The following is a 16,230-nucleotide window of genomic DNA, read 5'->3' as shown; positions in this document are numbered from 1 at the left end:
TATATACATATTATGAACCCATAAATATATACACATATTATGACTGCATTAAAAATATCTCTATATATGTTACGTGTTTGAGTGAGCGTGGGTGTGGGATATGTGTGTGGGTTCATGTAAGTATAGAGAAAAGTGTGGAAGGATACACACCAAACCATTAACCCTGGTGGGGGTTGGAGAAGGGAGGTTATATAGATTGTAGAGCAGGGAAAATTACTGTTTTTATTTGACCTGTTTCAAGGAGCTCGTGTTGTTTTTGTAGCTGAGAGAGAAATTAAAATAAAGTGTATCTAAATAAATATTTCTTAAGCTTGTTATATGCCAAGCCCTGTGCTAGGCTCTGGGCATATAAAGATGAAGACCTCCAGGGAATTCCCAGCTACAGGGTTTCTATTTTATTCTCAGGAAGTAGTCAAATGGTGTGCGCAGTGAATATTTCCTAGAGGAGCTAGTTGTGTTGGAGCTGAATCTTGCATGACACTTAGTTTTCCAGATGGAGACGAGTTTAAAGGGTATTCCAGACAGAAGGAATTAAACTTTGGAAGACAGGTATACAAGAAACAGCCAGAGGCCTTTGGAAACTGCCAGATTATGTGAGGAAGTAGAGGTAAAGGAAACTGAACAGGTAAGCATAGTTCACTTTTAGAAGGGCCTGATGTGTTAACAGAAGGATCTTCATTCAGTGCTAAAGGCTTTGAACTTCCTTCATAGAACAGGACATGACTAGATTTGTATTGTAGAAAGATCATTCTAGCTGCGGAGTGTACAGAACACTGGAGAAACTGGGGAAGCAATGGTTTCTGCATTCAAAAATCTTACAGTTTGGGAATTCCCTGGCAGTCCAGTGGTTAGGACTCAGCGCTTTCACTGCCGTGGCCTGGGTTCAGTCCCTGGTCAGAGAACTAAGATCCTGCAAGCCTCACAGCAAGGGGTGGAGGCTGGGGGAAGCTTACAGTTTACTTTGGAAAAGAGACAAATGATAACCAGCATTTATCACATGCTTACTTTGCCAGGTACTGTTCTAAGTACTTCACAAACATTAACTCTTTTATTCTTCACAACCTACCCTATGGTGGGTAGAATTTTGATCCCTCCATTTTACAGAGAAGTAAATTGAGACACAGAGGACTCAAGTGACTTACCCAAGGACATCCAGGCAGGCAGGCAGGCTGGCTGACCTTTGGAGATTAAGAACTTAATCCTCATATGATATTGTGTCTTAGGTTTATAATGGAGTGTGTTCAGTTCTAAGCTAGGATAGCTGTCTTGGGGACCATCTAAGATGGACTGGGAGAATCAGATAATTCTATTCCAGAGGAGATGACCTCTAGCCTGAGATCAGTGGCATGGACGAGAGTTCATGGGGATGGGGGTCAGAATCCTCCAGGGAAACGGAGTAGATTGTTTAAAGGCCCTGAGCTGGGAGAGAACATGGCTATTGAGAGGAACTGAAAGTTTTTCAGTATGGCTGGGTCATAGAGTGGTGGGGAGAGAAGGGACTAGTAAAGTGAGCTGGGACAAGACCAGGTGGTTGTTAAAAATTTTTTTTGACTGCATCCTAAAAGCAATGAAAAGCCATTGAAGGGCTTCCTTGGTGGTGCAGTGGTTAAGAATCCGCCTGCCAGTGCAGGGGACATGGGTTCGAGCCCTGGTCCGGGAAGATCCCACATGCTGCAGAGCAATTAAGCCTGTGTGCCACAACTTCTGAAGCCTGAACGCCTAGAGTCCATGCTCTGCAACAAGAGAAGCCACTGCAATGAGAAGCCTGCTCACCAAAACAAAGAGTAGCCCCCACTTGCTGCAGCTAGAGAAAGCCACGTGCAGCAACGAAGACCCAACGCAGCCAAAAATAAATAAATAAATAAATTTATATATAAAAAAAGAAAAGCTATTGAAGTGTTCAATTTAAGGAGCAACTTGTTTTGCATTTTAGATTACTGTGGCTATTATGTGGTGAATGGATTGGAGAAGGCAAGCCTGCAGGCCTAAGATCAGTCAGGATGTTGTTTGGCTCATCTGGGGGGCCAGGCTTCAGGGGAATGGAGAGAAACAGGCCGGACAACTGCTTGTTGAATACCTATTACCTAAATTAAACTGGCATATATTAAATACAATTTTTTAAAGGATTTTTGGGTAACATCAATGCTGAAGCAGTTAGCATACTGTATGAGAATTCTTTGTATAGGAATGAGATGTGGAGCACTGGGAGGAAAAAATGAGGATTTTGGAGCTCTATAGATGTGGGTTTGAATTCTGGTTCTGCCATTTACTAGATCTGTGGCCCTTAATGAGTCACAGGAGCATTCATCAGGTAAAAAAGCTCTACCTTCTCACTCTGGTCTGAGCTACCTCATCTCCATCATCTCCAATATTACAGTATTCTACTATTCTGAACTGGTCTCTGTTTCCAGCCTTGCCCTCTTGATCCAATAACTCAAAGTACCCAAAGTAATACTTTTAAAGCATAGATTACATTCATTTTCTGCTGAAAATCTTTCAGTGGCTCTCCATTTTACTGTTCATTTAAATAGCCTCTACAACCCCATACCATCTCTACCCCTTTCTCACCTCCTTTCTACTATTCTCTTTACATCTCCTATACCCCTCCCATCTCCTACTGTGCTCCAGCCAGAGACTTCTTCATTTTTCTTCAAATACAGGAGGCAGCCTCCTGCCTCAGGGCCTTTGCACCGGCCTCTCTCTGACCTTTAAATGTTCTTCCCCTAAATTATTCCCACTGACTGCTCCTTTACTCAAATGTCATCCTTAGTGAAGCCTTCCATAAGTAACCTATTTAAAATAATATAAAGGGCTATGGAAAAAAGAAGGGAAATGAGGACCGGAGTATTATCTTGTGTGTTTTATTTATCTTGATTACTGTAGCTCCTCCCATGAGAACACCAGGATTTTTGTCCTTTCAGTTCACTGTTGTAACCCCATAGTCAAAAATCAGTGCCTAGCAGATAGAAAACACTCAGATGTGTCCTTCTAATGATATTTAATACAGCTAATAATCACAAAGCACTTATTAAATAGGCCAGGCCTAGTTCTAAACATTTTACGTATTTAATCCTCCCCATAATCCTACGAAGAAAATACAATTACTATTTTCATTTTACAGAAATGAAGGAATGGAGGAAACTGAGGCTCAGAGAAACCAAACAACTTTCCTAAGGTTACACAGCTAGTAAGTGGAGCGACTATTTGTGGAATGAAATGAATGAAATTCGACTTGGCGCAGGGATGGAGATTGACACGGTGGGAGCGGATGCGATCAATTCACGCGAGTGCGTGCAACTTGAGCGCGCAATGCACCGCCTGACGCCAAGATCTAAAAGAGGGTGAGAAGGTGCTTTGGAAACAGCGCGGAGAAAGCTCCAGTGAGCCACCGAACTGCCATCACCAGCCGCCGCTCAGTCCACGGCGGCATGGAAGCAGGAAGTAGCGGCGGGCGTCGCGTGGGGTGACGTCACAGCGGCGCCGGCAGCGAAGGGCGGGGGAGGAGGAGGAGCGAACCGGGCTTGGGGGGCGGCTGCACAGTCTCTGGGATCCCCAGGCCTGGAGGGGGGTCTGCGCGCGGCCGGCTGGCTCTGCCCCCCGTCCGGTCCGGAGCGGGCCTCCCTTGGGCCAGCCCGATGTGACCGGGCCCAGCGGAGCCTGAGCTAGGAGCGGGTCCGTCGCGGAGCCGGAGGGCGGGAGGAACATGACATCGCGGAGGTGAGGAGCCCCGAGGGCCCGGCGCGGGCCTCGGCCCGGCCCCCGCCGCTTTCGTTCAGCCCCGCCCGGGAGGAGGCGGCCCAGCTGGGCTTCGGACTCCCGCCCGGGGTCGCGGAGGCAGGCTCCGTCCCAACCCCCTAGCCCTCCCGGGCCCGGGGGTCCGGCCCCACCGCGCCCCCTCCCCTCGGGTCCCCATTCATTTCCTGCCTCCCCGAGTTCCGGCTCCCGCAGCCCTGGGGATGCCCGTCTGGACGGGGCAGGTAGAACCGCCCGGGGAACCGCGGACGCCAGCGGCCCGGCTCGGCGCCGCATTCCTGACCCATTGCCTCATGAGAATTGCCTCATGGTGATTCCGAAATAACCCCGCTCACTTGGGGAGGCTCCTCGGCCTGGGACGCGGGAGGGGAGAGTAGGGGCCAGTTGCGCGGGGCCAGGCCCCCGACGGTCGAGTCGCTCTGGGTCCCTCTGCCTCTTGCGCGCATTTGGGGGCTTTACTCAGGATCCCTGACCCCTTTATATGCCTCTTTGCATCTCCTTTCCCCCCCACCCCTCACGTGCCAGAAATGGAAAAACTGACTGTATCTGCAGCTATTAGAAGTATTTCCTTCCTCTGCGATCTTCGCTTTGGGAGATGGAAGGGAAGGGAGCTGTATGTCTAGTTATTTAATCCTTCACAACCTTAAAAGTCAGGTAACATTAATTACCCCCGTTTTACGGATGTGGAAACTGAGGCTCAGAAGAAACATGCTAGTAAATGATAGGATTTGAACCTAAGAGTCAGAAGGAAGGTTAGTGAATTAATGAGATCCTTTGAAAGCTCAGGGTAATCATACTACTAATAGCTAACATTTATTTAGCTCTTACTGTATGCCAAACAAGTTTAATCCTTGCTATAACTCTATGAGTTAGGTATTGTTATCCCCGTTCTAAAGATGAGTAAAGTGAGTTTCAGAAGTTAGGCAACCTGGGCTTTCCTGGTGACACAGTGGTTAAGAATCCACCTGCCAATGCAGGTGACACGGATTCGGGGTTCGAGCTCTGGTCGGGGAAGATCCCACATGACCCGGAGCAACTAAGCCCTTGTGCCACAACTACTGAGCTTGTGCTCTAGAGCCCGCGCTGTGCTCTAGAGCCCGCAAGCCACAACTACTGAGCCCATGAGCCACAACTACTGAAGCCCGCACGCCTAGAGCCCGTGCTTTGCAACAAGAGAAGCCCACGTACCACAGCAAAGAGTAGTCCCCGGTCCCCGCAACTAGAGAAAGACCATGCGCAGCAACGAAGACCCAATGCAGCCAAAAATAAATAAATAAAATAAATAAATTAAAAAAAAAAGAAGTTAGGCAACTTGCCTAAGGCCACTCAATCAATAAATGATGGAGCCAGAACCCTCTTGTTAATTACCAGGTTACTATTATTTTATAAGTATTGCCAATAATTTGTAAGCTTTAATTTTGTTGTTAAACAGTAGTGTGATCTACTGTTTTCAGATAATGATCCTGCTATTTTGTATTTCCACTCTTTATATACGATTCATATATAAGACCCATTGTTTAGACTTCATTGTCCTGTTATGGTCACCGTCTTAGACATTTGAGAAACTGTTTCAAGCTGTTGGAGTTATTTGAATGAGAGACTTTTCAAAATATTAGGAATGTCTTCTTAGAAATACCTGCACATTATTCATTCATGGAATGAAAAGAGAGAGAGAAGAAAACTGAAAACTTGGGAAGTGAGTGATTTGGACAGGTCTGTTGGCAAGTGCTTACAGATCTGGGTAATATATAATTGCATTTCAGCAGAACAGTGTATAGCCTCAAATGTTTTAATTCCTTAGGGAGCTTTTAAATAAAACAGTTGTCTATTTAATCTGTCAAATAGTCATTGAGCCTTTTGTTCCTTGTGTCTGCTCTTCCAGACAAGTAAGGATCTGCTTCTTTTAGGAGACAAAGACTGGGGGCTGGGAGTGGGGTAGGGGCTGGGTAGTAATAGACCCTACATTGTCCAGCTTGTTAGTTTAGAAGCCAGGAAGTGTGGGTATAGCCAAAGCAGCAAGTGGTAAAGATGACAGTTTGAAACGGAGTAATTCCTCCTCTCCTCCAGCCCTCCCTTACCTATTATGGAAAAGAAACGTGTGCCACCTAAAAAGCAGATTATGAATGTAACACACATAATTGGGGATTATTTATTATTATTTTTCAGATCGTAGGTCTATTTTATTATTTTAACCCAGCTTTATTGAGGTATAAATGACATGCAACAAATTGCATATATTTAAGTGTACAATTTGATAAGTTTTGACACGTGTATACACTCGTGAAACCATCACCACGATCAAGATAATGAACATATCCATCACCCCTTTTGATGGCTCCTCGTGCCCTTTATAATCCCTTCCTTGTTGCCAGGCAAACACTCTTCTGCTTTCTGTTACTATACATTAGTTTGCATTTCCTAGAATTTTATGTAAATGGACTTTTATGTGTGGCTTCTTATGCTCAGCAAAATTATGTTGAAATTCATCCATGTTGTAGTGTGTGTCATATAGTTCCTTACTTTTTATTGATTAGTAATATTCCATTTTATGGAGGTACCACCGTTTATTTATCTATCCACCTATTGATGGATGTTTGGGTTGTTTCAGAATTTGGCTTCACAATAAAGCTGCTCTGAATGTTCATGTACAAGTGTTTGTATGGATGTATACTTTCATTCGTCTTTGGTAAATACCTATCAGTGGTATGGTTGGATCACATAGCAGATGTATATTTAACTCTTTCAGCAATTGCCAAACTTTTTCAAAGTGGTTACCATTTACATTACCATTTACATTACCATTTACATTCCCACTGGCAGTGTATTAGAGTTCGGTTCCTCCACATACTGGTCAACACTTGGAATGGTCAGTTTTTAAATTTTAGCCATCTAAAGGGTGTGTCATTGTATCTCATTGTAGCTTTTTCCCCCATATCAGCACTTTTAAATTTTAATTTTACTTATTTAATATTTTAATGGAGGTATAATTGACATAGAACATTATATTAGTTTCAGGTGTACAGTATAATGATTTGATATTTATTCATTGTAGTTTTAATTTGTATCTTCCCTGGTGACTAATAATGTTGATCATCTTTTCATGTGCTTATTTGCCATCTGTATATCTTCTTTGGTGACACGTCTATTTGATTAAATATTTCCACCCCCCCCCCCCTTTTTTTTTTTTTTGTGATACGTGGGCCTCTCACTGTTGTGGCCTCTCCCGTTGCGGAGCATAGGCTCCAGACGCGCAGGCCCAGCGGCCGTGGCTCACGGGCCCAGCCGCTCTGCGGCATGTGGGATCTTCCTGGACCGGGGCATGAACCCATGTGCCCTGCATCGGCAGGCGGACTCTCAACCACTGTGCCACCAGGGAAGTCCTAAATATTTTCCCTTTTAAAATTTACTTGTGAAAAAAAAATGAAATTTACTTGTTTGTTTTCTTATTGAAATTTGAGAGTTTCTTATTCTGGATACAAGTCTTTGATCAGAATTGCAAATATTTTCTTTTAGTCTGTGGCTTGTCTTTTCATTTTTTAAAATGTCTTAAACGGAGGTTTTTAATTTTGCTGAAGTCCACTTTATCAATTAAAAAAAAAAGGATCATGCTTGTGGTGTCATTCCTAAGAAATTTTTGCTTGACCCAAAATGTCTCAAATGTTTTCTCTTGTTTTCCACAAGTTTTATAGTTTTAGCTTTATGATCCACTTTGAGTTAACTTTTGTATGTGGTATGAGGTGTGGCTGTATCTTCTCTTTTTTGCATATGGGTATCCAGTTGTTCTAGCACCATTTGTTGAAAAGACTGTCCGTCTTTATTGAACTTGTACCTTTGTTGAAAATCAGTTGTCCATTTATATGTGGGCCTATTTCTAGACTCTCTTCTGTTCTATTGATCTATTTGACTTTCCTTATGCCAATACCACATGATCTTGTAGCTTTATAACAAGTCTTGAAATCAGATAGTGTTAGTCTGCGAACTGTGTTCTTTTTCAAATGATTTTTAACCTCAGAATTAATTCATTCAACAAGTAGTTATTGAACCAGGCAGGATGAAGCAGTAGAATAGGCAAAGATCGTTGTTCTTATGGCTGAAAGAGAAAGTGGACAAACACATGAATAAATGAGACTATTTCAGGTAGTAATAACTGCTGGGAGGGAAAAAAATAAACCAAATGTGGAGAATGTGGTTAGTTTTGATAATGGGTTTAGGAAAAATCTCTGAGGAGGTGATCATATGAGCTGACTCCTGAATGACTAATATTCTGAATTTTGTTTTGTTTAATTATCAAAGTAATTCTTTTTTCATGGGTTTAAGGTTTAGAGTTTGTATGCATTTAATAATTACAATGTCATATATTCAGTATGCTGATACATCTCAACATCACAGGTAAGGAAAGGAAGGTATGAGCAATTATATGATTCTCCCTCCCACCCAGGTAATATAGCAATGCTAGTGCTGAGTTTAGATTTTGAGATTGCTCGGCTGCCCTACTCTGCCTTGTTTAGCTGACAAAACTGGCTGTATTCTTCAGCATCTGGTGCATCTTTTGCATTTGCTTTTGTTCCTCTGGAAGGTAGTGTCTGAGGGCTTAAACTGAGAGGGCCAGGAAATTTAGCTCGTTCTCAGACTCTAGGCTTTTGATTTATCTGATGCAGGTCAGGTACATTTGTCCCAGGCTCTCCTTAGTGGCCCTGTTTGTTTCTATCCTGTAGGAGTAAATAAACTTGCCTTACTGAAAAATAACAGTTCTACGTCTTTCCAGTTGAAACTGGGTTGTCTTTATTAATGTCTTGCCCCGATGTAAGCTCGGGTTTTTGTCCAGAGCTGCTCAAATGCAGGGGCTACTGCTAAGATCACTTACCCTTCTTGAAAGTGTCAGTGTGGCGAATGTTAGAGAGTCACATAAGAGCTGGAAAAGCAGAGCCAACCCTTGTTTGTAATTGTTACTAGCGGGCCTTGGTGTACTTTGTTAGGCAGCTGTGGAACAATAGAAGATACTGTGCTTATTCCTCTTTCCCTTTGGGAAACACAGACAGCACTTGCTCTCCAATGCTTACCTTTTTAAGGAAGGGGAAGGCAAATACTGATGTTTGGCAGGTTCTGTGGCAGTTGTAGCCTGCAACCAACGGTTTGAGACCCTCCCCGAAATGGATTCAAACACCCTAAAATGCAGCCCAGTTCATTACTGAGTTTTGGAGGGTTGTGTGCATTTAGCAAGCTTGTATATGCTGTGGTCCTTGGCAGCACTGAAATATGAAAGATACGATTCATGTTCACAAGGAGCATTGAATTTAGAGAGGGAGACAGACTTGTAGGCCAGCATCAAATGAGTTTGATGAACATAGTACCAAACTGAAACTGAAATTTGTCAGTATAGAGTATACTGTTTAGAATACGTACCTACTTGTATACTGATATACACGTTCATGCACACTGTATATATGTCTGTCTATACGCACATACATATACACACACGCAATATGTTTATTTTAGAAATAGTAAGCTATAGATCCAAGTCTGTGTCATTCCATCGACCCACTCTAATGAAACACTGACCCATTCATTCAAGAACTTGGGATTTAACTTATTTATCGTGGGATTACTAAGTGCGGGGGGCACTGTGCTAGGCATTGGGTGTTCCAGGTTTTAAGGAAACAGCAAGTGCGGGAGTGCTGAGGTAGGGAGTTCTTGGACTGCTTGAAGGACAGAAGGGAGCACGTGGAGGAGCTGAGATAGGGGCTGTAGGTGGAGACTAGACCACACAGGGATTTTTAAGGTCCTCACTGTCACGTGGACCATGGAGAGGAGTTTGGGTTGTATTTTAAGAGCAATGCAAAACTGTAGAAGGATGTGATCAGGGGAGTGGTGTGAGCTGATCTATTTAAAAATATCCCTCTAGCTGCTGTGAAGGGAGGATTGTAGGAGGCTGGAGTGGACCCAGGGAGAGCAGACAAGAGAGAGAGAGGCTTTGAACAGGGTAGAAGCCATTTGTGGAAAGACTTTTGGAGGCAGTTTCCATTTATTGTCTTGTCATCAGAGCAGAGATGCTGACCAGTGAAACTATGAAAAGATAATGATTTATAAAGACATAGCAGCTATCCACTACCATTAGAAAGCTAGCTGCCTTAACTTTTTTTCTTGCCTCTGTTACCTAGAATGCTTGTCCCTATCGACTGCCCCTCCCTTGTGACTCATCCTTTTCCCATAGAAAATTAAAATTTAATTGGAAAAGAGGAATATTCTTGTAATCTGCAGAAAGTACCAAACTCTAAACTTTCTCCCCAAGGACAAAGATAATGATTTTTCTGGAGCAGCGGGTAAGAAAGCTATACCCAGTATCACTTTATATTTAGGCAAGAAACTGAAATAAGACTTCAGATCCCTAGTTTAAATTCCCTTCTTAGCATAGCAGCCTTGAGAATAAGTTCCTGAAATTATTGGCCTGCTTGACTGTTTCCCCACATCACTGGGGGAAGGGGACATAGATAAAATATTCAGCATCATTGTATTTTCTTTTTGGTTCATCAGCATTTTTTTTTTTTTAAACTCACTTGACATAAATAAGGTCCTGGCGTCAGTGAGCTAAGCCTTTGCAGAATCTGTATTCACTAATGAGGGATTTAGATTTCTGGTAGGATTTCTGGGCAAACAGTTTGGGTTTGTAAACTCTCTTGGAGGCAGGGATTCTGTCTTTCCTTTCTTCAGGCCCACTCAGCACAGGGCTGATTTGTTTTAGACATTGATTTGAGGCTCTTTTTCATGAGTGTTGGTGTTGTGTGTGTATGTGTTTTCAAGCTCTTTCTGTGAGATGGGTGGTACCGACCTGGACCATGTTATGACCTGAGAGTCTTAATAAATAATAGACAGTGCCAGAGGATGACCGATTAGAAGGGATTGTCAAGCTCTGGCAGGTTTGCAGGGGTTAGAATGTGCAAGAGGAAAACGTTCTTCCCCCGCTTCCCTGTGTGACGTTTTCGCTATGCCATTCCTCTCTCTTTTCTCCTCCCTGGTTTTTCTTCATTCCCCGAAGTTAATTCAGGCAGCAGTCATTCACCAAGTGCCCACTGTATACATGAGGAAGACTGGAAATTTATCTGTTTTTTCTCATCCTGTATGGACGCACCTTGTTGACAGACCCAAATGTAGATATACTAATTTGCCCTTTTCCCCTCCTTTTAGATAATACAGATACATTTACATTACCTTTTGGGGAGACTAACCTCTGCTATTTGAATTCACACTAGGTGGGAGATGGAGGCAGGATTTAGAGATGTACAGCCTCAGTACCTAATATTACCAATGTAATAATCCTTGAGGCCAGCTCTATAATATCATACTAGTCCTATTAACTCCACTATTCTTCCTTACCGTCTCTCACTCAGATCTCAGGGGTTGAATGAACTCTAACTGCTCTGTGTTAGCGATAAGCATGTTGCAAATCACAAAACTGCCAGTAATTGCACTACAAATACTAAACATGTAATTGGGAAAGACTTTTTTGGTAAATACAAAGGCTTTTTGAAAAAAATAGCCAAGGAAGGAGAGTTTACAGTATATCAAAACTCAAGTGGGTGGGTTATGGAATAGAACTTTCAATTTCTAATTATATACTGTTTGAGATAATGTAGGGACAGCTCCTGAGCTGTGAAGTTCAGTTTTTGAAAAGGCAGTGTAACATAAATGATTCATATCTCAAAATGGTCTGTGTGAAACTAACATAATTATGCAAGAGAAGAATCTATCTGCATATCTTCCACCAATAATAATAATGATAACAACAGCGATAACACATGTTTATTAAGCCCATCCTCTGTCTAGCCTTTGTGCTAAATGCTGGTTACTAAGTTTCCCCTGTAAACATCACTCTCCTGTGTTCACTCTTTTGTGTGTGTGTGTGTCTGTATGTTCACTCTTAAAAACATGATAGGTATAATTAGAAGTTGGTTGGAAATGAAATAATAATGGTTTATTTAATAAAGGGCTAAAGAGACCACCTGCCTTATCTCCTCTGCCAATCTACCTGATGGGTGGTGGTTGTAGTTACCTAGCGTCACCTTCAGCAGTGGAAGTCACTTTTATAATGTCCCTCAGCATCAGCAGGATACTCTACATAAGTGTTATTTTTGTAAAATATACAAAGGTGAGAACACATGGTTGTGAATGAAGACCATCTACAGTCAGAGTTCTGCTTTAGAAATTTTTAGAAATAAATAGCAGAGTGTAATGGTTAAAAGTTTGACTTCTGGAGTCTACTTTGCACGCTGGCACATGGCAAACAGTAAATGTAGCTACAATTTTAACCAGTCATAATATATAATGGCCAGTAAATTATTTTTTCCCTTGCTATCAGAGCTAGTTGATAATTGAGGGGAAAAAAAGTGTATGTAATAATATAAGCATGGAGAAGTCTTTTCTATTTTATAATTTATAAAGTTTTATTAAATATAAAATATTAGTAGTAGTAAATAATAATTCTGTCTTCTCTTTTTCTCCATACTCTTTCTTGATGTAACTTCTCATCTCTGTCTTATTTACTTTCTTCTCCCAGTCATCCCCCCTTTTTAGTACCCATTGCAGGGTCCTGTTAAAATCTGTGCCTTTATTGTGTTTTATTCTGACATAAAACTAAATTCCTAGTTCCACAGGTGAAACTCCTTGGAGTTTTTTTCTGTGCTAAGCACTTTATGTGTATTAATTTATTTCCATTTCACAACAGTGCTGTGGGTTAAGTTTTTCTAAACATAGCAAGAAACCCAGAAGCCATAAAGGAAAAAGCTGATAAATTTAACCATGCCAAGATGAATTTCTTTGGGGAAAAAAAATAACCACAAGCAAGTAAAAAGGGAAAAAAGCTAAGACAAATATTGTCACATGTATAATAAAGGATCATTTTCTGGTTCTATCAAGAAGAGCCCCTTTAAATCAGTAAGAAAAATAATCCAATAGAAAATGAACAATGACAAGCTGACAACTCACAGAAAATGAAAAAAAAAGTGGTCTGAAAACATGAAAAAGTGCTAGTCTCACATAGAAATGCAAACTAGAATGGTACCATTTTCCATGACTCGGATAAAAAAGTTTGGTAATATACGTAGTAGTGGCAAAACTGGGAGAAAACGGGCTTTCATGCTTAATTCATGGGAGTCAAAACTGGTACCTTCTTTTGAGTGTGGTTTGGCAAATTTGTCAGAGTAAAAAAAAAAAACTCTTGTCAAAGCAGTTTTATTTCTACAATTTTAATTTACAGATATTTATTTACTTGTAAAAGTGTATAAAGATGATTATAAAGGGTGTGATATGCTGCATTATTTGTAATGACAAAAATCTATGAATAATATAAATGTCCTCTAATAGGGATTAAATTATAGACGGTACATTTTTATAATGGAATAGTGTATAGCCATTAAAAAGAATGCTCGGGGACTTCCCTGGTGGCAAAGTGGTTAAGAATCCGCCTGCCAATGCAGGGGACATGGGTTCGAGCCCTGGTCCGGGAAGATCCCACGTGCCACGGGGCAACTAAGCCCGTGTGCCACAACGACTGAGCCTGCGCTCTAGAGCCTGTGAGCCACAACTACTGAGCCCGCGTGCTGCAACTACTGAAGCCCACATGCCTGGAGCCCGTGTTCCGCAACAAGAGAAGCCACCACAATGAGAAGCCCGCGCACCGCAACAAAGAGTAGCCCCCGCTGGACGCAACCAGTGAAAACCCGCGCGCAGCAACAAAGACCCAACGCAGCCAAAAATAAATAAATTAAAAAAAAAAAAAAGAATGCTTGCACGGAAAGATCTTTGCGTCGTAGTAAGTGAAAAAATTGGGGTGTAGATCAGGATTGCATTTGTGTATGTGTGTGTTCCACACAGGCTGGCATAGAGAGAGTAGTGTGTTTGCACACATGCACACGTAGGTAAGTATACGTATGTATATGCACGAGACATTTCTCAAAGATTAGGAAACTGCTAACTAGTGACTTCTGATGATGCAAGGGAAGCTTGGGCTTTTTCTCGGAATTTCATACCTATATGTGCTGTTTTAGTAAATGAATTTTAAAAGGTTTTAGAAAGTTTATGTTTGTGTTCTCAACAAGATTCTAAAGGACATTGAGTCTATAAAAAATTAGAGCTGCCTGAAGTAGTTGGCTGAGATAAGGAAAGATGAAATGGGAATGAAAAACAGGAAGATAAACAAATAAAAAGATCTTGCTAGAAGCAGTAAAGAGTGCCCTTGAGGCAGCCCTCCCAGTGGTGAGGTTGAGGACAAACCTGAGACATTCTTCTAGAATCTATTTTAAAAAAGAAAGAGGAGATAACAGTGGTGACAGTAAGGGAACAGATCCCCCATAGGTGGTGGCGGCCCAGGCTGGATGACCGGTATTTAAAAATGAAGCAACCTCTGAGCCCGCAGTATTTCATTTAATGAAGACCAATAATGGAGGAAGATGCTGGGAGAGAGCTGTAGAGGGGAGACAGAATGGTTTTTTCCTTCGTTCACTTCATTAACCTGATAATTGTAGGTTTAAGGACTTTTTTTTTTTAAATACTGCAGTATAACCATCATTATAATTTTAAAATAATTAGAATCTTATTAAAATTAGGAGCAAGGTGTCTGCCTTCCGTATCAATGAAGTAGCTGTCTTTATCTGGTATAGGTATCGGTGTTATATTTGCTTCATGAAAGGAAGTGGTACGTTTTCCTTTCCTTTTGACTCTCTGGAATAATTTATAGAGCACTGGGATGGTCTGGTCTTTGAAAGTTTGATAGAATTCCATTTTGAAACCATCTGGGCCTGGTGCTTTTCTGTGGGGTAGTTTTAAAATTGCTTTCTCTATTTTTATATAGAAATTGGTTTGCCTAAGTTTTCTCTCTAATGGACTCAGTTTTGGCAGTCTTTATTTCCCTAGATAATTATTCACTTCATCTAGATTTTATAATTTATTTGCACAGCAGTCTGCAAAATAGTTTCTTTAAAAATTTTTTTTCTTCTGTTTCAATGCTTATTTCCCCCTTGTCATTTCTTGTTTTGTGTATTTGTGATTTTTTTTTGTACTCCTGAATAAGTTAACTAGTGGTTTGTCTATTTTGTTAATTTTAAAAAGCAGGATTTTTATTAATTAGATCTACTACTTTTTTGTTTTCTTTTTCTTTGATTTTTGCTTATTTATTTATTTATTAGCTGCATTGGGTCTTCGTTGCTATGTGCGGGCTTTCTCTAGTTCTGGCGAGCGGGGGCTCTGGTGTGCGAGCTTCTCATTGTGGTGGCTTCTCTTGTTGCGGAGCACGGGCCCTAGGCGTGCAGGCTTCAGTAGTTGTGGCTCGCGGGCTCTGGAGTGCAGGCTCAGTAGTTGTGGTGCATGGGCTTAGTTGCTCCGCGGCATGTGGGATCTTCCCGGACCAGGGCTCGAACCCATGTTCCCCGCATTGGCAGGCAGATTCTTAACCACCACACCACCAGGGAAGTCCCCTGCTTTTATCTTTATAAAATAGATTTCCTTCCTTGTGCTATCCTTTGTCCTTTTTCTAGGGTTTTTTTTTTTTTTTGAACTGGGACTTTATTTTTATTCTCTTATATTTTTTATTAATGTTAGTTGTTTGTGTAGTGAATTTTCCACTGATAACTCCATTAGCTGTATCCCATAGATGCTGATATGTAGTGTTTTCATGGCCATTATTTCTTTTTTTTAATAGAATCCATGATAAACTTTATTTATTTATTTATTTATTTATGCCTGCTTTGGGTCTTCATTGCTGTGTGCAGACTTTCTCTAGTTGTGGTGCACGGGCTTAGTTGCTCTGCGGCATGTGGGATCTTCCTGGACTAGGGATCAAACCCCTGTCCCCTGCATTGGCAGGTGGATTCTTAACCACTGTGCCACCAGGGAAGTCCCGCCATTATTTCTTACAAATTGTGTAATTCAGCTTGTATTTCCCCTTTTACCTAATTGTTGTTTAATGGAAGGTTTTAAAATTTCCAGGTAGAAGGGCCTTTCTGTTTTTTGCTTTTGTTAGTAAAGTTCAGGTTTATTGCATTGTGATATTGTTCTGTGTAATACTTCTACTTTATAGGGGTTACTGTTTTCCTTGTGACTGTATATATCTGATCAATTTTTATGGAAATGCTCTAGGCGCTTGAGAAAAATGTGTAATTATTATCAGGGTGTGGAGTACAATATATGCACATAAGATCTACCCTATTGTTTATGTTATTTAGATTTTCTATCTCTTTACCTATTTTTTTAGTCTATTTTATCTTGTATTGAGTGTGGTGTATTAAAGTCTCCTATTATTGGTGTGTTTCCATCTGCATTTCCTTGCATCTCCTGTAGTTTTTGCTTCACAAAGATGATTGCTGTGTTTGGTACATAAATATTCATAGGTTTGTTGATTTCTTTTAATAGCAAACTCATCCACATTTATTGTTATGACTGATAGGTTTGGTATCAACTCTATCATAACATTTTTTAAAATAAATTTAT

At 41.2% G+C, this 16,230-nt stretch overlaps 1 protein-coding gene across 3 annotated transcripts in view; it reads left to right on the top strand.

The window, feature by feature from the left end:
• Window positions 1-3,508: 3,508 nt before the first annotated feature.
• Window positions 3,509-16,230, top strand: part of PTPN11 (protein tyrosine phosphatase non-receptor type 11) — an 89,591-nt gene continuing 76,869 nt past the window's right edge. For 2 of the 3 annotated variants that reach the window (XM_073790169.1, XM_019950362.3), the window contains exon 1: window positions 3,509-3,717. In XM_073790169.1, coding sequence (XP_073646270.1) covers window positions 3,704-3,717 — 14 coding nt within the window. In that variant the 5' untranslated portion in view covers window positions 3,509-3,703. The remainder of the gene's footprint in view (window positions 3,718-16,230) is intronic. The other variant, XM_019950364.3, reaches the window with a different exon arrangement.

The sequence above is a fragment of the Tursiops truncatus genome, chromosome 13 (genome assembly GCF_011762595.2).
Source record: "Tursiops truncatus isolate mTurTru1 chromosome 13, mTurTru1.mat.Y, whole genome shotgun sequence".
Taxonomy (NCBI): domain Eukaryota; kingdom Metazoa; phylum Chordata; class Mammalia; order Artiodactyla; family Delphinidae; genus Tursiops; species Tursiops truncatus.
The sequence above is the reverse complement of the archived record's forward strand: the minus strand, read 5'-3'. Positions and strand labels throughout refer to the sequence as shown.